The sequence below is a fragment of the Rhamphochromis sp. 'chilingali' genome (assembly GCF_963969265.1).
Source record: "Rhamphochromis sp. 'chilingali' genome assembly, chromosome: 5".
Lineage (NCBI taxonomy): Eukaryota > Metazoa > Chordata > Actinopteri > Cichliformes > Cichlidae > Rhamphochromis > Rhamphochromis sp. 'chilingali'.
In genome coordinates, this window is record NC_137932.1 from 27,228,331 (window position 1) to 27,249,873 (window position 21,543).

The following is a 21,543-nucleotide window of genomic DNA, read 5'->3' on the forward strand; positions in this document are numbered from 1 at the left end:
TTAAAACAAAGCGCAATCAGCAGCTGAATATTCAGAGTTAATAAAGCAGGAGGCTCAAAGTTTAATACTGTTCTGTTGCTTAAAATCTGTCTGACTCCATCTTGTCTCGCCCTCCAGGCCACCAGCCAGACTGACCTGGAGAACTGGGTGACGGCAATCCACTCGGCGAGTGCCTCTCTGCTGGTGAAGCGTCAGAAGAAGGAGGACACACTGCGCCTCCTGCGCTCTCAGAGCCGCTCGCTGCTCCACAAGATTGACATGGATGGGAAGATGAAGAAGATGGCCGAGCTGCAGCTGTCCATCATCAAGGAGCCCAAGAGCAGGAAGGCGGTGGAGAGCCAGGTGAGTGCGGGGAGAAGTGGTCCGGTCAGGGCGGACAGCACGTTGGTATTATCACCTACACCGGTCCTGAATATGGGCAATGCTTTAGAATGACCCTCACAGCCATCTTTGAGTGAAGCACACATGAACATCAGACCCGACTCTCGCCTTGTTGTCTTTGAGCTTCACGATACCTTCAGTGTCTGAAGTTTGCTGCTGTCTCTGTGTTTGTTGCAGAGAAATTAGACGATCCTGAAACTGTGCAGCAGACTGTGTTTCAGTTTAAGGGTTTCTTTTCTGCTCAGCATCAGTGTGAGTCAGTTAGGTTTCATCAGCATTGCTTCAACGGACATCAGGTAACAGCTGTAAGAGGAGAACTGTCAGTAAATCTTGATGAACGTGCAGTTTCTGAGTCTGTGGATGGACTTTGTTGTGCCACAGATTAGCTTCAGGCTGTTTTGCGGGTTTCTTTGTTCTTGTTGTTAATTTCCAGTGACAGCAATGTGCAGACAGAGAACGTATCATTTAGCAGCCTGCTAATCTTTCCTCTGAACTGTGAAACTGATCCCAGCGCTGCAGTTTGAACTCTGAGATTAGAGGCTAATCTTCCTGCTCAACATTCAATTACACATTTACTGAGAGGGAGGGGAGGGCAAACAGAGGAGGAGAAGGAGAGCCTCGATTTATTGGAGAGAGTCCAGCAAGAGAAGAGGAAGGAGGGGAGGAGAGGAGAGGAGATGAAAGGGAGGACAGGATGGAGGGATGAGGGATAATGGGTGATAATCACACAGTAAGGGACAAAATAACTTCATCACAACAGAGACTGAAGCAGGAATTGACAGCAGCAGCAGTCTGCCCCACCCAGGAAATACACTTTACCTGATGAGTGAATGGAGAAAAGATGGCTTCTCTCAGCGCCTTGCCATGACTCACTGACCATGTTTCATGGTTTTCATGGCCGTCTGATGAGTTATTATCATTGTTTTATACAGAAGCTGTGTTTATGTGTGACCCTGTGTGTGCTCAGATCCAGCAGTGGGAGCAGAATCTGGAGAAACTGAACCTGGATCTGTTCAGGCTCAGGTGCTACCTGTCCAGCCTGCAGGGCAGCGAGCTCCCAAACCCAAAGAGCCTCCTCGCTGTGGCCAGCAGGCCCTCCAAGAGCATGCTGGGACGCCTGGGAGTCTTCTCCGTGTCCTCCTTCCATGCTCTGGTAAGTAGAGGCTCGACGCTTCCCTTTTTTTTAAAAAAAGAAAGGAAGAAGGAAATTAACCAAATCTGCCTCTCTGGACTCTCACAGGTGTGCAGCCGAGAAGAGGCCACACTGAGGCGGCGCTGCCGGTCTCTTTCGGGAGGAAACCGGAGGAGGGGTCTGCCGTCCTCCCTGAAGGTCCTGGATGATCTCAACAGGCGCAGCAGGGGTGGCAAACACTCAGCTCACCAGGTATTACACTGCACCCTTTTCTTGTCCAGTTCAGTGCTGTAGTATGGTGAGAGGCAGCGTGCACCCTTCTGAAAATAGTTTGAAAGGTGAAATATTCACATGGAGTCAGAGACAGGTTTAAGAAACGTTCTACTCTGAAGTCTTTTCACATGGACGACTAAAACCAGCTCATCTGATTCAGGCTGAACTCATCGTTCCTCTCTGCTCTCTAAAAACAGCCCAGAAGAAGCGTGCTGTCATCTGTCGTTACGAGGCTAAGTTTAGCCTCTCCTCAGTGCATCATCCAGCTGCAGTTACCATCATGCCTGGCTCCTGACGGTCCCCTCGTGATAAACAGTGGGTTATTTTTGGCCTCTGAGGGTCCGGAGGATAAATCTGTCAGCGCCACTTTGCTTTGTCGTGGATTCTCGCAATTCAACTGAGCCGATACACGCTCAGTGGAAAAACTGCCTCATAGTTTCATAGCTGCAGCGTCTGCAGGATCGCAGCACGTTACCTGCTCCCTCCTGCCCTTGAGCAAGGAACTGCGCAGGATGCTTCCAAGCAGTAACTCCCGCTCTGAGCCAAACATCTGTGGATACCTTGGTGAGGGGAATTCTAGCCACATTCTGCCTTTGTTCGACTGAGAGTCCTGCTTCGAGCTGAACGCCTAATCAGTCAGCTGTTTATTTCATCTTACACAAAACCGACCAATCAGAGAGCTCAGAGGGCTTTTTGTATGCTGTCCTGCTCTTGAAAGTCAGAATGATTTATTTCCAGCAACTTTTTATTACCATAATTCATTTTTCTTCGAAATGTAATGAATGTAGGGCGTAATAAAGCCTTCTGAGCTGCTGCACCTCTACTTGTTGTGTGTTGAAGCCCAGCAGACGGTAACACAGAAAGGTCTTTCTGTGGACAGAGACGTCTTCAGGCTTGATGGAGGTGTTCGTAGTCAAGCCTGCGGCAGCTTGTTCTTTGTGCTGAGCACTTGTGGTCAGACAGACCTGCAGCATGTTTGTGTGCAGCTGAATCTCCATTCCGGTTCTGCTTTCAGATCAGATCTGATGCTGCAGGCTGTGGTTTCCGGGTGGAGCAGCTCCACTAGAGGACATGTGGAGCTGATTGCTGCTCGCTGTGTCAACTCTGCAGGAGATATACACTTACCGGAACTCGCCGCCTCCATTTCACTGCCATGTCGGGGGGTGGGGGTCATTACTGTAAAATCCTTGATTCCTTCCAGAAAACAGAAGTTTTCGTACTGACGAGTGTTTCCTGCTTAATGTTGGTCTCCAGTCATCATGTGACTCACTGTGTCCAACCGTCCACTCAGACCACAGTTACGACTGTTGTGGATGTTTTAAGGTGGTGTCGAGGAAAGGCATGCGAGTCCACGATGATGATGATGCCGATGTGTTCAGTGTCAGTCGGTGGTCCCAGACTCCAGGCAGGCTGATGGCGGCTTCACAAACCTGTAATTTCAGTGCAGCTCAACCTGCTCATTTTTTCCCATGATTCCCTGGGGCTAATTTAGGTTTTGATGCAGGACAGAATTAAACATCCCAAGTCTTTTATCATTTTTAATTACGTTTAAATATAGGAGGGAGTATTTTTAGTTTGTCTTTAGTCCTGACTGTGTTTGTGTGTTTGTGTTTGACTACAGCAGTACATTATGTGGACTTTGTAGAAAGCAGCTCACTGGTTAAAGATCATGACGCTTACAGAAGTCGCGTCGCTCCTTTGAAGCACCGTCAGGAAACACTCGGGTGGATGTGAGCGACTCTGAAGCAGGAGTCACTGATCTTTTGCTGATTAAGCAAATATGAAACAGGTTATCGCTCAGAGAAAAGACGACTCAAGCTGGAAGATGATGTGACACTGATACTTGTGTTCAAAATTGTCACCCATCAAACTCACCAAGGAGGAAAAGGAGGAGGAGGTGGGAGAAAGAGGAGGAGGACAGTTTGTTTAACTGCACAGCTTTTTGAGGACAACCTTCTGAAGAGGAGGAGGTGGGAGGAGGAGAAGGAAGGGGAGGAGGTGATTGAGAATTAAAAGCTTCCAGGCTGTTTTATTCTGCCAGGATTTCTTTGTTCCTGAGAGTTAATCCTTCACAGGAGGCAGGAGATGACTCCAACACCTCCTCTCCACATGACCTCCCCACCAAACCCCACCTCCTGTTGTCACATGACCTCCACCTTCTTTCTTCTGCTCCCCTTTTAACCTCCTTCCTCCCGCTGTGTCTCCTCTGTATCCCACTGTTCCTCTTTACCCTTTTGTCTCCATATTTCATCTCCTGTGATCTTTTCAGCCAATCAGAGCTCCGGATTCTTCACAGGCTTTTCTTATTTTCCAGTCCACCTCGTCGCTTTAAGTCCTGTGGAGAAAGTCTGAATTTTAAGAATCACCTGCCTATTAGTTTAATGATTTTATAGTTTTCTGCCTTTAAAGCTTCAGTTTATCTATGTTTTTATCAAATGCATTGATGATTTTACTGATCAGAGCTTATAGAAGCTAATCGCTTATAATAACTGAAGGTAAACCTCATAGGTCGCTCAGTCCTTTAAAACCTGTGCTGATGAGTTAAAAGTTTAATTTAAAGTAAAATTCTTCCTCTGTGTTTCTTCTGCAGAATCTGGACTGCGCTCCCAAACAGATGGAGGCAGCGCCCCCTGCCGGTCATAGTGCAGATCTGCCGGTGTGTTCACTGACTTACCTACAACTTCTCTTTAATTTTTTTCTGCGGGCAGAATGATGATAATTACTGGATTTGTATTCACATGATTCCTGCGAGGTCATTCTCCCGGTTCACTCTCCTGTGTGTGTTTTCAGTTGCGTGATGAACAGCAGCTTCCAGCTGTTGGTGTTTTTACTCTGAACATCTGTCGACCTGACGGCCACAAAGACTTCGGTGAGAAAGAAAAACTCATCACTGAATAAATAAAATTCGTATAAAAACATGACTGGTTTGTGTTCTGAGAGGATAAATAATAAGCATATTTACCTGTGTGTGATGTGCTTCTTCTTCTGTGAATCTGCAGGTTTTGCAGTGACGGGTCACGTGGACGGAGCGGGAAAAAGTCATGTTTTTGTCAGCGAGGTGGACCCGCTGGGACTTTCATCCAGAGACGGTAAAACAGAGAACGGTTTCAGGTTTTATTTTGAGGGAGACCCTGCATTTCTGACAGTTTGAGGTTTTGAAGGTGTCCAGCGGGGGGCGCTCGAGGCTCTGCTATCAGGCTGTCACCTGTGCAGCGCTACACCTCCAGAATGGGAAAAACCCTGTCTGTGTTTAGGATTTTAAAAAATGTAGAAACTTTAAAAAACTTTAAAAGATGCAGTTTAATTTTTCTGTTTCCAATCAGGCCTCAGGGCCGGAGACGAGGTCCTGGCTGTTAACGGCGCTCCTGTGTCTGGACTGGACCTGGACCTCCTGCAGAGTCTCTTCAGACATCAGAAGCTGCAGCTGCTGCTGAGGAGGGATGAGTCACCTGAGGCCGAAGAGCCTGCCGACCTCTGGCCCGACCACGCTGACCCCTTCCACCCCGGCCGCCAACCACCGGCCACGAACATCCACACCTGGATCACAGGTACAGCAGAGACGCTCTGGTAACAGCATCATAATGTTCAAACACATTTCACATTTATATCAAACCGATTTCCAGTTTTAAATATAAACTCAACCATTTTAGTCACAGCTGTTTTATTGATCAGATTCATTTACAGAAACCAGAATCAAAGGCTTTTATTGTGAAGGCAGCAGTTAAAGCAGCAGGAGTTCTCCTGTAAAGATCACAGATCACATTTCTTCTTCATCTCACAGATTCCTCTGTCATCACAGATGCAGACAGCATCCTGCCTCCCGTTTTCGATGACACTTCTTCGAGGATACCTCAGGACACCAAGCCCTCAGAGGAGGTGAGCTTCAGTCTGTGACAGTCTGAGAACATCTGGATTTTTTTAAAATGGTTGTATGTTATTCATGACCAAGCCACTTGTGTTTTGCTTTGATCGGCGATAACCCCGTCATATGAAATCAAGAAGTTTTATGAGGATGTGATTGGTTTCCAAAGAAGGCAGCTCAGACTTACCTGCAGAAATCCTCCTGTGCCTCCTGGAGCTCCACCCCCCACCTCTGTGCACATGACCTTTGGTCAGCCTGATAATCCAGCTTACACAGTCAGGAGTGTTTGTAAAGTCAGAGCTGAGGGATTAACGTTTTTCCCTGGAGAAACACAACTTGTAGGTGTTGTTTTTGACCGCCTCTTCATTTCTGACGACGGCGGAAGGAGTATCAGGTGACCTCCGGCCCCAACTGATCCTCTTCGTCGTTGTTTCACTCCTTCGTCATGGGTGCTCTGTGCTGGGTACTGCCGATGGAGGAGGACTGGGAGACTCTGGAGGAAGAGGAGGAGGATGGAAGGGAGGTGTTCCCCGGGGTGGGGCTCCTGGAGCGGCTGCTGAGGCTCCTGGACAAGGTGGCAAGCTGCCTGGGCTGTTGGCGTCCCGCTGACGGCGTCGTCCTGCTGGTAAACGGGCTGCTGGTTGGTGTAGAGCTGAAACTTGGTGTAGAGGAAATGATCACAAGTGTTTTCTGTGCTTTAGATTTTCTCAGTGTGAGACGGTTGTACACGCCACTATCACAGCGTTACGTGTACAGACGCCCACAGGACTATGTTGTACCTGCTCAGACAGAAAGTAGGACAATAGGAACAAGTCACCACCTGAGAGAATGTCAGCACAGGACAGTAATCCCAGCCTCAGATGTCCCGGGCGGCTCAGAGTCAAACAGCTGCTCCTTCGTGAAACAGTTTAGATACCTTAGGACTGACGAGGATCCTCCTGGAGGAGCGGGAAACCTCTTGTTGAAACATCAAGTAACATCAAATATTTGAGGCTAATATTCCAATTAGTGAGATAAAATCAACTATAATCACCCTGAAAAAGCAGAGATAATTAATTGATTTAAAAAATTAAGATAAAAACAAGTCCTGGAGCTCAAAAGTGAAGCTGTTAAAAGGTTCTTCTGTTTACACAGCATCTTTTGATTCTTCATGAACTAATTGATTGTTCAAGTTAATAAAACTGTCACGCTGTGATCGCGCTAACCTAAAGATCTTCATCTTCAGTGTTTTTGGAGTCAAAGGTCAATCCTGCACTCTCGACCATCCAAAGACTCATTGGTTTCTTTCAACTCGACTCCAAACAAGCACCAGTTGCTGCTGTTTAGGCCTTTGATGCACTTATTTGCACATTAATATCCCGTGTTTGATCATCTTCCAGTTCATTATCTGCTCTGCTGAAACCTGGAGGTGGGTCTTTAGTTCTTCATCGAAACTGCTCCTCACCTCCATGAACAGTTGAATTGAACATGTCTGGGCAGTCTTTTCCCCACATGTTCAGATCTCAGGGCACTCCTCCTTCCTCGAGTTTAAAGTGCAGCGACGCTTCCTCACTGCTTATCAAAAGCTCTGCAGCTTCAGGGTGAGTGCATTGGAGCTCAGAATTCATCAGGCTGTCGGCGCTGCGTTAGAGGCTGGCAGCCCAGATTATGATGACGGATGAGGCAGCCAATTGGTTAGCAGCTCGTCCTCAGTCAGGGTCATAGCAGCAGCGGCGCTCAGACTGGGAACAGGTTTGTGTTTGTCTGTTTGGATTTTGGTGTTTGTGTGTTTAACCTCATCTCTGGCTCAGCGGCTTCCCAGACCTCCCCAAAATCCAGCAGAGAGATTAACCTCCTGCTCCACTGATCCTCGTTCTCCTGACTCAGAGCCACAGTTCTCTCCGGTTTGTCACTCAAGTTTGAGTGTGAGTGGAACAAAAATCAGTTACTGGACTTCCACCTGGGATCCATGCATCTTCTTCTGCTTATCTAATTCACGGTCATGTGGGAGCTGAAGAATACCCCAGCTATAATAGGACCGGGGGGGTGGGGTCTGTTTTCTGATTTTTCTTCTTTATTGTCAAGCACATGAACAGTGGTGTTGTCCTGAATGTTTTCATTGAGCTTTGGTTCCTGTGTTTCCCTCCCAGAACTTAGACCAGGTCTACTCGCTTTACCAGACCTTTCCAGAAGGCCAGACAGGAGATGGCGACAACCCCAAAAACCCGTACGGCAGAGAGGTCAGCCTGCAGCCGGTGAGCCCCACCCACCTAAGCGTGTGTCAGCGTCTGCGTAAGGTCATCCAGGAGCTGGTCGACACCGAGAAGTCCTACGTCAAGGTCAGAATACAACAGCAACAGTAGTACTACTGTGGTACTACTGCTAGTACATCTGATATGTTAATTGACGCGTTTTGACTCATTTTCAGCTCCATGTTTTTATTCTTTGTCTCTACAAGAGTAGCTTTGCATGATTCAGTTCAAAATAATCCTTCCTTATCTTATTCTGGTCCTTCAACCTTTTACAATCTCCTTTGTCTGAAACATGCTGTTTTAGCTCCTCCCACTTATGTCTAGATTTCTTCTGATTGGCTGCCCCTGATATTACCATTTTGGGGATTTCCCCTCTCTGTGACATCATACTAAACCAGGAGTAGAAAAAACTGTGTGAAACTCCAGTTTTTTATCAGTTTATTTATAGAATAAAATAAAACAGAAACTATTTTTTTTATGTTAAAGTGATAAAGAAATCTATTCTTATGATTTTACACACAATTTGTACAGTTTTAGTTTTAAATGGTTGTATAAAATGGGTCCCTTACAAATATTAAAAGAATCTGCTATATTAATATTTTTGTCTTAATTAGAGTGTATGCTTAAACATCTTTATATCTTCAAACCTGTGTGTTTAAAACTGCTGGAAAGATCTTACTATTTGATTCGAGCCGATAATTAAATTTGAAAAAAGAAATTAGACTTTGATTAATATCAGAACATTTTTTTGGTTCTGTTTCAGGATCTCGTCTGTCTGTTCGACATCTACCTCACCCCCCTGCAGAAGGAGACGTTCCTCAGTAAAGACGAGGTAAAGACGAGCCGACAGTAGGTGACGGTTGTGAAGTGAAGGTTGTGGTTGTGACTCTGACCGCAGTGTGTCTCTCTGTCACTCTGTCAGATGGAGGCGCTGTTCGGCAGTCTGCCAGAGATGTTGGACTTTCAGAGAGTTTTTCTCCAAACGCTGGAGGAGAGAATCGCCGCCTGTCCGAACTTCAGCAGCCTGGAAACCCCCGAGCAGTTCAAGGTGAAGGTCCATCAGCTGGTTCAGACAGATTTTATTTCCTTCATTTATTTTTTTATTTTATTCTTTTTGTTTTAGTTGTGCATGCATGCAAGTTTTATTGTTTTATTTATTTAAGCTCCAGTGATTTATTTTGGCCCTGTGATGTTTTACTTTTATGCATTTTTTTCCCCAATTGTTAAAACTGATATATTTATTATATACTCCATTTCGGGTCCATTATTATTATTGTTATTTTATTTTTTACTTAGTTTTTTTATTTTTTAATAATTTATTTAATTACATTATATACATAGTATATATTTTTTGAGATATTTTGTCTTTTCACAGTTTATCTTTTTTTTATTTTTTTGTACATTTTATTCATTTATTAACTCTATTTTATTTATTTTAAGCTGTTAACATATTTCTCCTTTTTAAATGTTTCAATATTTTAAATGCGGAATTTCCATATTTTAATGAACAAAAGTTTTTATTTGCTTGTTCGATGGGTTTAGTTTTTTCACACCTCATTTGTGTTTCATTCAGAAACTCCTCTTCCCATTGGGTGGATCATTTCTGTACTACGCCGATCACTTCAAGCTCTACAGTGGCTTCTGTGCGAATCACATCAAAGTCCAGAAAGTTCTGGAAAGAGGTGAAAACACAGTCTGAGCACTTTAAACTCATTTAAGCAGCACTCCATTTAACCTTTAACCCTGACCACCTGTGACGCAGCCAAAACAGACGCAGCCTTCAAACAGTTCCTGGAGGCCAGAAATCCGACCAATCAGCACTCGTCTTCCCTGGAATCATACCTGATCAAACCTGTTCAGAGAGTCCTGAAGTATCCGCTGCTGCTCCGAGAGCTCGTGTCCCTGACAGATGCAGAGAGCCCCGAGCACACACACCTGACAGGTAACCCAAACATACACCTGACAGGTAACCCACACACACACCTGAGAGGTAACAGACCTCACAGTATTGTATTTAAACATGTTTTGTGACCAGCTGCACTTCCACTGTCATCCACTCAGAGGCGCTGCGAGCAATGGAAAAGGTGGCGAGTCACATCAACGAGATGCAGAAGATCTATGAGGATTACGGCTGCGTGTTTGACCAGCTGGCAGCAGAGCAGAGTGGAGCCGACAAACAGGTAAACACAATGACACACACACACACACACTTGAGCGTCACCTGTGTGCATCACGTACCCTGAAGGGTTTTTTTTTCCTCCACCCTCAGGTGACGGAGATCTCGATGGGGGAGTTTCTGGTCCACTCGTCGGTGGTCTGGTTGAACCCACTGCCCTCTCTGGGTCGCTTGAGGAAGGAACCAGAGCTGACGCTGTTTGGTGGGTGAAGTCTCTTCTTCACACTTCTTTACTTGCACAGGTAATAACTGATGGAGAATAACACAAGTCTGTCTTTGTCCTCAGTGTTCAAACGAGCCGTCATCCTGGTTTATCGTGAGAACAGCAAACTGAAGAAGAAGATGGTGAGTGCACGTCTACTCTTCATCTCCTAATTTGTATAACTGAACAGATTTGTATGTCTATTTATGCCAATGTAAACAAAAAAATACAGTGACAAAAAAATTAACAAAGTGTTAAAAAAATGATATTAAAAATGCAAATCTGTCAATTAAAAAGTAAAACAATATGTGTTATCTGTTAAAGAATATTTAAAAATATCAAAAGAATATCAAAATAATGATCATAACAAAGATATAAATCCCATAAATGAAATCACTTAAAATTTCCTTTTCAACTATAATATTGTTGTTCTTTTCATTTTTTGATAAAGTAAAACCAAACATATGAGAGATAACATCACATTTAAATAAATCTAAAAACTGTGAGGTTTTAAAAGAAAGATGGAGGCCAAAAATGTCTAGTTTTTAAGTCAAATATCAATAAAAATCTATTTGGCTTAATCTGTTTTTTCCTGTATTGGCAGTAATGGGCTTCCATACGACTGCTGGTTTCTATTAATTTCTTCAAAGATCATCTCAGAAAAACTTTAACCTGGTTCTGGAGAGATGATCTGCTTCTTTGTCTTTACAAATGTAATCCTCGTCCTTGATTGGCTCCTCAGCTGTAAACACATCAACGCGATGTCACTGAATAAAAGAAAAAAACACCTCCACCTGTTCTTGTTGTCAGTTTTTATGTTTTTTTCTCACAGACCTCGTCCCGATCAGCTGACCTTGACCCCTTCAGATTCCGCTGGTTAATCCCAGTTTCAGCGGTCCAGGTCAGACCGGCTAACATCACAGGTGAGTGACCAATCAGAGTGAGGTTTGTTACTGCAGTGCTGGTGCAACAGCTCTCCAGCAGGAGGCGCTGTGACGGTCTGAGCTCACTGTGCTGTGTGTGTAGGTTCTGAGGACTCATGTGTGTGGGAGCTGGTTCACAGTCGGTCTGAAGTGGAGGGACGACCAGAGACGGTGTTCCAGCTGTGCAGCAGGTACGGACAGCCAATCAAGTTCCTGTGGTGGTTCTCGACTCTGTGCATGATGATGTTAAGCTTCAGCTCTGTGTTTGTATTTCAGCGGTTTGGAGACAAAGGCCAGCGTGCTGCGAGCCCTGCGCTTGCTCCTCAGAGACCGAGCTCCTGTGGGATCCCTGAGGAGGAGCAGGCTGTCTACGGCTGAGAGAAGCGCCTCCTGGAGGAGGAGGCAGCAGCGCCACTCTGACACCCAGAAGACAATTCCTCACCAGCTGCAGGAGAGCTGCAGGTCTGACGGCGTCCTGGGCGACACATGCTCAGAGCCTCTGCTGCCGAGCCACGCCTCCAGCTCCAGTGCCGCTGCAGGGATGAGAGGCAGACTCTGCTCCCTGACTAGCGAGCTGGAGGCCCAGCTGCAGAGGCTCAACTTCAGAGAGGAGGAGGTGGAACAAAGAGGGACATCTATAAGTGAGGAGGAGAAAAATAAGCGGAGCTCTAGCCTACGGCGAAGTCCTGGAGATCTGCAGGACCTCAGCAACCTGCTGGAGAGAGACTTCAGCGTTCAGAGCATGACCTCCATGATAAACGAGGACTGCTTCTATGACCCCCTCCTGGGGTTACAGACGACCGCCGCCATGCCCGCAGTGTAGGGACAAAGCTAACATGCTAACACAAGGAGGATGGTCACAATGTGGGGAGTCTAAATAAATCCAGACGATTGAGCTGGAAGTTTATCACACCTGCTCCACAGACCTGAACATGGAGGTCCACGCTGCCCAAAAGGTGCCATCTGACGAGGTTCGGGTCATTTTCGAGAGTGTGAAGCAGCTTCATTCCTCACACATCGCCTCCTGCAGGTCATCACAGGTCACTACACCAAAGGAAATGCTGACAGACTAACTGACCCTTTGAGAGGATCTTCATCTCTCCAACACTTGAACTGTTCTCAGTGAGACAATGAGATAGCAGGACATCTGTCCAGCCCTCTGATTGGCTGCGAGATTCATGACACTGAAACCTTCAACAAATAAAAAAGGTCTGGAGGTGGATTGATAACAAATTTTTGTACAAGAGGAAGTCATATCAGCCAATCTGGGATTTTTTTTACTGATCTCTCTGATTCAGTATTAAAAGCTCACCACTGATTTAATGGTAACAAAAATAAACAGCAGTCGAACGTCACCGGAAAGTGAGAGAAAAGAGTCTGACAATAAAGTCCAAGAAAAATGTAAATTTAAAGAAAACGTGTAACACTTTGAAACATCAGTTCATGCAAGTTCTTAAATTCCTAAAATTCATTTTTAATTTATGAATTTTTTTTTGTTTGTTTGTTTTTAGTCTCAAAAAGAAATTTGATTTGTTTATATTTAAAAATAAGATTTTATTCTCATAAAATTACAGGTTGATCTCTCAGAAATGTGACCTCTTTCCACAAAAGTGCACCTTTATTTTTTAAAATATCAATATCATTACCTGTTAACCTTTAAAATTACCGTTATTTATGCAAAAAAAAAACCCAAAAAACATTTGGCAAGCAGTTTTTAGTTTTTTCATTTAAAATTTTTTTTGAGTGTTTTTTTTTCTTTCTGAATTTTTTTTAATTTTACATTTTCTTTAAATAAATTACTTCAGCTTTGAAATAATACGTTTATGTTGCCCTCACAGTAAAACTTTATTCTATCAACATCTTTAAATATAGCTTTCTCTAAAAAACAATTTTATCTTCAAACTACTGAAATTCCTGCATGAAATTCAGCCTGAAAAGTGTCTTTTTCTTTACACGAGTTTATAATAATCTGTCTTTTAAAATTTAAATTTATACCAAATTTTTCAACTTTATTCTCAGTCTTTTTTCTCTCACAGAGGCTCTGAAACTGTAGACCCATCTCAGGCATCTCGCTAACACAGCTCACAAACCTCAAAGAACAAACAGAATCATTTGTCTCAGAGACAAACTACAGACCTCACAAAACTTTCCAGAAACTGGAGTGTTCTTTCTAAAAATTCCTCGAGAGAACATGGTGCTCAGTTCTTTTCACTTAACCAAGCGTCTCTCTGAAGGGTCCAACCAGCTCAGTTTCATCTTGTTCGCTAATGATGGACCAAACCGAATGTTGGACTTGCTGCCTGAACTCGGCGACAGCTGTCAAACTCTTGTGTTGTAAATATTCTTGTGTGCAGCACTCATTTTGAACTTTTCTGTCTAACAGAGAAACTTTCTTGACAAAAGCAGTTTCTGGAAAAATCTGGAGCTGCTGGATCAAAGCCTTCAGTCGAGTTTTTATATTTATATATTTGTAATGTTTTGTTGACCAAGCACTAGAGAGACACCAGTGTTTTTATTTTATATTTGTGTTTTATATTTTCTAAAATGTTAAAGTATTTGGTAATTTATTTTCTTAAATATTTGTTCAAGGCAAATAAATGAAAAAAATATTTAATTAAAGATTTTTGACCTGAAATGCTCCTCCTATTGCTGTTTATTCAGTCTCTGAACAGAAAACTTCAAGGCCTTGTGACCAGCTGAAACCCCCCTGGCAACCACTGGTTGCTAGTGGGTGGTTAGCTGCGGCTAGCCGTGGTTTGCATAGAAGACGCTGACTTTTCTCAAAACTCGCCCCAGCTGCTCACTGAGTAGTTGTAAAGCTGTCAGGGAAAAAACAGAAAAGATTCACTGAAGTGGATTTGTGATGCTGCAGAGCTCTGTCTGTGCACTGCTGAGTAAAGCTGAGGTCCCTGTGCTCTCTGCAGGTCTCATTATTAATGTAAAGAGATAATAAAATCTTATTCTTTCAGAATTTGTATGTGTCTTGGGCAGCTATCTTCCCCTTGCCTCCAGTTCTCCACTTTGCGCTCTACCCTCCAACATTAAAACACCGACACCTTGTGCAGCGGTCCACGAGCTACAGACACTCTACAGGCATACCTAACCCAGCAGACTCTCGTTGTTCTTGTCATGAAGTCGTGTTTGTTTCATGAACATTATCATTTCCTGTGATGATACTCAGATTTCCTCCTTTCACTCATTTCAGTCTGACTTCACCTTCAGGGGAACAGGACGCTCAGCTCACTTTTGGATCTATAAATTAAAATTTAAAAAGCAGTGAAGGTAAAAACTGAGTGTGTGTGTATGGTGTGTGTTGTCTCTTCAGCTCTTGTTGCCAGAGTAACCGCTGTAGAAAGGAGGAAGAAAATTGGCACATTTATCATAAATTTACAGCTTTTTAAAACCTTTTAAAAACTCTGCATCTATTTGGAGACTGAACAGCTTGCCTCACCAAATGACATAATTTCAGACCTTTGAAGGCTTTAAACACTCATCGCTCAGTTCACCTAATGGTCACTGAGGAGCTGAAAGCTGGTCATGTGAGGATATTTCAGGCTCCGGTTGCCTAGGTGAACTTCTAACGTGTTTATTCACAGGTCGTATGTCAATCAACAGTGTTTTTCACTCTTATTGGACGTCTCTTGAGTCGCTCCCCGTAAAGTTCATCACTAGCTGGGTTTTGACTATCTAAGAGGGAGATAACTTGTGGTGGTGGCATTCTGTTTCAGCCCTACACTTGAAATCAGAGAGCTCTTTAAAACAACCTGTTTATTCAGAAATATAGTGTGATAAATATATATATGCACAACTTTGTAGTATCTAGAATAAAAGCATTTCTACCAGTAAAAGAGGAGAGACTGTGCAGCTGAACACACGCAGCGCTCCCTGTCCTTTGTTTTTTTTAATTTATTTATCATATAATCATATAATCCTATCATTATTTTTATTATTTTTTTTATCAGTAATATAAAAAAATCCTCCTGCACAGTTACTGTCACGTCAGGCAAAGAGCATCGGCAGGAACATTTAGACCTGATGTTTCCATCTGCAGCACAGAGACAGAGTCAGGCTTCTGTTAATTACATTTAAGACTTTTAATCCCGACTGAGGAACCTCTGAAGACCTGCAGAGACCCCGAAAGAGCTGGGGGCCTGATGAAGCCCCGGAGTTTTTAACTTCACTCTCGGCTTTCATAGTCAGTGTGAGCGGCAGGACATTTAAACACACATACAGGACAGGAACTCACAGGGTTTTAGCTTAAACTCTCACCATCCATTCGGAAAGCTTGAATACTTTGATGTCAGAAGCTGTAAGAAACTGCTGGTGGTGGGAGGGCTCTGTATTTGTTCCCTTGAATTTGAGACATTTTTACATACAAAAACCTCTGAGCTTTTTATATTTCTACTCCTTGGATCTTGTTTGATTCCCTTTTCGTGTCCAGCCTGTCCCAGTTTCATCTCCGTGCTTTGTTACCCTTTTCGTCTCCCCAGTTTTGTCCCCGTGTCGTTCTGCTCTCTGTGTTTTTGTGGTTTTCCTGTCTTGGCTATGTCTTTCGTCCTGGTATTCATCTCTTTCCTGCGATCGTCAATCTGTGTTTCATCCTTTTATGCCCTTCTAGTTACATCGTGTTCAACTGTGCTCCCAGGGGTGTCTACTCTGTCCTAATGTTCTCGTGTCTATATATTATCTGCATCTATATACATCTCCTGCATCTGGTCTTTGTTGTGTCCTCTCTCAGTGTATTTTCTCAGTGACTGTTTTTGCTTTTGTTTTCTTTACCTTTCTGCATAAAAATAAATCAGTGATTATTCTATCTGTGAATCCTGCATCAGTTTCATTTGCCCCGTATCTTCGCATTCAGGGGTTAAAATAGCCTTCACAATAACTACAGTTATGTGCAGAGTAATCTCTAGTGGGATGAGGTTGAGATGTTTTATTGATTGAATCAATAAGAGGAGGTAGGAGGAGGTCGGGGTGGATGAAGGGTTTACAGCCATCGTGCACCATGTTTGCTCAACTGAAAAAGAGATGCCAGAAAAAGAAAAGAACCAGAAAACATTTTCATAATGGTTCAGACAGTTTAACCATCAAGATATTAATTATTGACCCAGCACGGTGGCACAGAGGTTAGCACTGTTGCCGCACAGCAAGAAGGTCCTGAGTTCAATTCCACATCAGGCTGGGGTCTTTCTGAGTGTGAATGGTTGTCTGTCCCTGTGTGTTAGCCCTGCAACAGACTGGTGACCTGTCCAGGGTGTACCCCGCTTTTTGCCCTATGACAGCTGGGATAGGCTCTAGTGCCCCCCGCGACCCTGAAAAGGATGGATGGATGAAAAATCTTCAAATCTTGTGAGCCAAAAAATCTACATCAGCCTTATAATTTCTACTTATTTAAGCTATCTGTCTTTGACTTAAATGTTTAACTTCCTGTAATACCATTAATTTTGCTTTGGGATAAATATTTACTGATATTTCACCAACAACACAGAACTACTGTGACATGGAAGAAAAAACATCTATTAGCATGTTTAGGCTGACTTTAAAGCAGAGCATTTCTAATTAAACTGAAATGAAGCTACTTTAATAATTTTCATGATGATGGTCAATGTAACACACACACACACACACACATACACAGAGAGAGAGCGAGAGCGAGAGTCGTGTTTTAATATCCTTGTCAGGACATCTAATTGAAATAATAATAATAATAATAACTTTATTTATAAAGTGCTTTCAAATAAAGTGCTGAACAGCAATCTGACGATAAATAAGACAAATTTTTAAAAAAATACAGTTAAAACCCAAACAACAGTTCGCCCTATGACAGCTGGGATAGGCTCCAGCGCCCCCCGCGACCCTGAAAAGGATAAGCGGAAGCGAATGGATGGATGGATGGACAGTTAAAACCTGATAAAACAAAAGAGAATAGCAATTAAAACTTTAGCCATAGAATTAAGTCACGAAATAATGCTTTCCCCAGCCGCTAACTAACCATCAAAAATGAATGCTTAACCCTAACCCTCAGCCTAAACCTGACCATAACCTGACTGTAACCTTGACATTAAACCACATTTTGAGTGTCAAATATGCCTTCAGGATTTTGGTCCCCATAAGGTCTGTTGGTTCCCACAAGTACAGTAAACTTCTAATTTTTAGTCCCCACAAAGATATTAATACACATCCACACTCACACATGCTCACACACACTCTCAGGCTGTGTGTGTTGAGCATAGATAAAGCACTTCATTTATATCCCCCGCTGGTTGCTGACTGATGGCTGATGGAGCCTGGGGTGGGGGTGGGGGGGGTTGTTTCTGCCAGATGGTTTGATTCAGCTCCAAACTATTATCACTGTGACTGAGGGGTCAAAGGTCAAACTGTCTACTTTAATGTGAAGCTAATTTCAGCTGTGTTGGGTGAAAGAATGAGGAATTGCACGGCTCTGTGGATACTGAGGAGGAGTCAGAGGAAATCCTTCCACTCTTCTTCATTCTTCCTCCTCATCGAGTCGGCTCACATCAGCAGAGTGTGAAGCAAAGATATCCACCCACACTGCTGAGCTCACACAGATTTATCACGTTTCTCCATCAGAGAAACAAACCACTGAGAAATCAGAAAGATGTTCCTGAATGAAAACGGCAGAATGAAAACGCTCATTTATTTATTTAGATTCATTCCCAAGTGATTACTGGCAACATTTTTATTTAGGCTGCTTTATGCCATAAATACACACTGATTCAGTGTGTGTTTTCATACAGAAACCAGTACATTAATTTTAAAAATATAACACAAGTAATTTACAAAATGTAAATTACAGGTGCATGAAAAGAAAAATCAATTAAATTTTATATAAAGTCGGTAACCATCCAGGTCGTCACAGTCTTGTCTCATCACAGAGGCCTCTTTGGTTAGCGTGGATTCCCGGGTGTTTCACCCCCGCTGGGTGGGGGACATCCCCACGGAGGTGGTCCTGAAGATCGTTGACCAACGAATCATCACAAGGTGTGAAAATTTTAACAATAATCTTGATTATGATAAATGCAAACAGATTTTTTTAAGTTAAACAAGCAACTGTAAAACCAAATTTAAACTCTCCCCATCCAAACAAGTCATAGAGACAAAATGATCTTTAAATAAAATAAAATAAAATAAAAATAATTTAAAATAGCGAAAATGCTTCTTTTTAATTAAAACAAAAGAATTTACAAAAAGCTGCACAAAGAAAACAATATATAAATAAAATGAAAAAATGTGAGAATTATTAAATGTAAAATACAAAAGATAAAAATAAAATTAATTTCTTTATTTTTGTCTTTAGACAAGTAGAAAAGACAGAAAACAAAGCTGCTCGCCAGTAATCAGACTTCTTGAACAACAGCAGAAAAACACAGCATTAAAAGAAAAACCTTAAAGGACAGAAAAGCAGCTTCTCAGTTTGTCCTCTGCAGCGTTCAGACATTCAGGCCCGCGGGCGGCCACTCAACCCTCCAGAGACCCGCCTCTAATAGCCCGCTGCCTGGTTTCACATCGCTGAGCAACACGGCAAGCGGCTGGATGTTAAAACAGGCTGTTCAGCATGTGCACGAACACAGAACAAGAGACCCAAACACTGCAGGAGGCTCGAAACACTTGATGTAAAGGAGCAGAACACTCTGAGGATCAAACAGCTCAAATAAATGATCAAGAAAACACCAAACAGCTTCTATAATATGAGGATGTACAAGTAACGGGACAAAATGAAAGACACAAACATGGCCTCTCACAATTATCTGAACATTTATAGATCAGTCAGAGATCTGGGACGACACGCACAGACGTTCATTAATAAATTGGACTGTTGGGAAATCTGGCGGTGCATTCAAGGACACTCCCACATCTAAGATTTAATGTCATAAAATGCAGGAAATAACCAAATCGTTACCGACAACAGCCCATAGAAAAGCATGACAGTGTTTCTGATTCAGTCAAACATGAATCACAGAATAAAAAGCGTTTCCCACTCAGGACAATAAACACCGCCACAGAGAAAAGACAGCTCAGCGCTGCAGTGCTACATTTATTAGGGCCCGAGCACCGAGAGTGCGAAGGCCCTATTGTATCTGCTCCGTTTCTTATTATTAGGGCCCGAGCACTGACAGTGCGAAGGCCCTATTGTAATTGCTCTGTTTATTATTATTATTAGGGCCCGAGCACTGACAGTGCGAAGGCCCTATTGTAATTGCTCTGTTTATTATTATTATTATTATTATTATTATTATTATTATTATTATTAGGGCCCGAGCACCGAGAGTGCGAAGGCCCTATTGTATCTGCTCCGTTTCTTATTATTATTATTATTATTATTATTATTCAGGCGAAACAAGGGCCTTTTTGAGGGCCTAAACATGCTCAAAAACTCATGAAATTTTGCACACATGCCAGGTCTGGTGAAAAATTTTGTATTTTAATGGTTTTACATATGAGCACTGGGAAATGGCTCTAGAGCGCCACCTATGCCTTGTTAAATGCAGCCCTACGACCACATCGTTTCAGCTACATGTATGAAATTTGGCACACATGTGTATCATGCCGAGTCGAACAAAAAAGTCTGTGGGCCCATTGATGCAAACCCAACAGGAAGTTCGCCATTTGGAAGAGAAGGTGACATTTTGGCTCTAATTTTGCCATTTCCATGCCTCGAACTTTTGCGAACTCCTCCTTGGGATTTGGTTGTATAAGCTTCATCTTTGGTCAGTGTCAACTACACACCTGGGCCATGTTAAATTGCGGAGCTTTTGAGTTTTCACAATACTATGAGGCCGTGGCGCCATGGCGAATTTCGATGACTCGCCATGAAAATCTTATTGCCTCTCATTTTGTCATACATTTTCTGACCTTGACCAAAGTGAACACATATGATAAGGCTCCACCCCTGAACATATTTCAACTGCCATATTTGACACCAGGGACAGCGCCACCTAGTGGGAACAGGAAATGTCATGTTTTACACTTTGGGGTACAGTATAGTGATGGGTGACACCTGCAGCCTCAAATTTCTCCAGGAAAGCCTTAAGGAGTTGGTCTTGGGGTACAGTGAAAACTGTGACTTTTCGCAAAAGGGTGTGACCCCAGCAGCATGGCGAACTTTGATGTCACGCCATGAAGAAACAAATTAGTATAACTCAATGAAATCCAGTCTGTTCAGTACCAGACTTTACAGGCATGATGTCAGACCCGCCCTGAACAGATTGATGTGCCCATTGTCGGGAATACGGACAGCGCCACCTAGTGGCAACAGGAAATTTCATGGCTTTAATTTTGTTGTACTGATTTTCACAGGTTCATCGTGGCCACCTCAAAAGCGGTGAATATCAACATCAGTCCCTCGTGATGCTTCAGTGCAAAAATTGTGACTTTAAACTGAACGCCGCACCCTGGTGGCAACGCGGTCCACCATGAAAGATGAAGTGGCTTTTGAGGGGCTTGGAAAGTATATAGAGGCTTTAAATTTAGCACACCCCTCCAAATGGATGAAGGCTTTGTTGTCATGTGATCATTTTTATTGAATAGCGCGAAATGGCTCCACAGCGCCCCCTACAAAATTTCAAAACCACAGCCCCAGCTCTGTGTTTTATGTATGAGTCTGAAACCTGGTAAGCTTATAGGAGATATCAAGATGTACAAAAAAGTCTCTTTGAGCAATATCCCAAATCCAACAGGAAGTCAGCCATTTTAAAATTAATGTGCAATTTTGGCAACATTTTCCCCTCTTTTCAGGCACCCTTCTTTGACGAACTCCTCCAAGGGATTTCATCAGATTGATGCGATCTCCTGTGTGTGGAATCTAAAGACCTTTGTGATGTTAAATTGCGAAGCTTTTTACATTCAGGGAAACGGGGTGGTCATGGCGGCACATAGAGTTTCAATCACTCGCCAAAAAGCAGTAATCTGCTGTCACTCAAAAACACAATGTCCAATCTCTCCCAAAGCTCATAGGCGTGATGAGACTCGAGCTCGGAAATGTTTGTTATGCCATTTGTACATGATGGTTAGAGCGCCACCTAGTGGAACGACTAACTAATCATGAATGAATGAGTTGAAATGTTAGCTGGTGGTTAAATGCATGAATTCCATCAATGTGACATCAGATCGGACGTGCTGGTTTTAGGTGTTGGGCGTGGCTCGACGCGCCGGGGGTGCGAGGGCCCTCATAACGCTGCTTGCAGCTTTAATTATTATTATTATTATTCCGGCAAATGAATTGGCCTTTTGAGGGCCTAAACATGCTCGAAAACTCATGAAATTTTGCACACGCGTCAGGTCTGGTGAAAATTTACGTATTTTAATGTTCTCAGACATGGCCAGGGAAAATTAGCTCAGTAGC

At 43.2% G+C, this 21,543-nt stretch overlaps 1 protein-coding gene across 3 annotated transcripts in view; it reads left to right on the forward strand.

The window, feature by feature from the left end:
* Positions 1 to 14,095, forward strand: part of tiam2b (TIAM Rac1 associated GEF 2b) — a 48,370-nt gene extending 34,275 nt beyond the window's left edge. For 2 of the 3 annotated variants that reach the window (XM_080881681.1, XM_080881682.1), the window contains exons 6-24: positions 118 to 342; positions 1,349 to 1,534; positions 1,622 to 1,765; positions 4,377 to 4,442; positions 4,577 to 4,655; positions 4,786 to 4,875; positions 5,110 to 5,334; positions 5,568 to 5,662; positions 7,778 to 7,966; positions 8,643 to 8,711; positions 8,802 to 8,927; positions 9,453 to 9,561; positions 9,642 to 9,821; positions 9,941 to 10,059; positions 10,149 to 10,257; positions 10,342 to 10,400; positions 11,090 to 11,180; positions 11,284 to 11,371; positions 11,457 to 14,095. In XM_080881681.1, the coding sequence (XP_080737807.1) occupies positions 118 to 342; positions 1,349 to 1,534; positions 1,622 to 1,765; positions 4,377 to 4,442; positions 4,577 to 4,655; positions 4,786 to 4,875; positions 5,110 to 5,334; positions 5,568 to 5,662; positions 7,778 to 7,966; positions 8,643 to 8,711; positions 8,802 to 8,927; positions 9,453 to 9,561; positions 9,642 to 9,821; positions 9,941 to 10,059; positions 10,149 to 10,257; positions 10,342 to 10,400; positions 11,090 to 11,180; positions 11,284 to 11,371; positions 11,457 to 12,003 (2,796 nt within the window). In that variant the 3' untranslated portion in view covers positions 12,004 to 14,095. The remainder of the gene's footprint in view (positions 1 to 117; positions 343 to 1,348; positions 1,535 to 1,621; positions 1,766 to 4,376; positions 4,443 to 4,576; positions 4,656 to 4,785; positions 4,876 to 5,109; positions 5,335 to 5,567; positions 5,663 to 7,777; positions 7,967 to 8,642; positions 8,712 to 8,801; positions 8,928 to 9,452; positions 9,562 to 9,641; positions 9,822 to 9,940; positions 10,060 to 10,148; positions 10,258 to 10,341; positions 10,401 to 11,089; positions 11,181 to 11,283; positions 11,372 to 11,456) is intronic. The other variant, XM_080881683.1, reaches the window with a different exon arrangement.
* Positions 14,096 to 21,543: the final 7,448 nt, after the last annotated feature.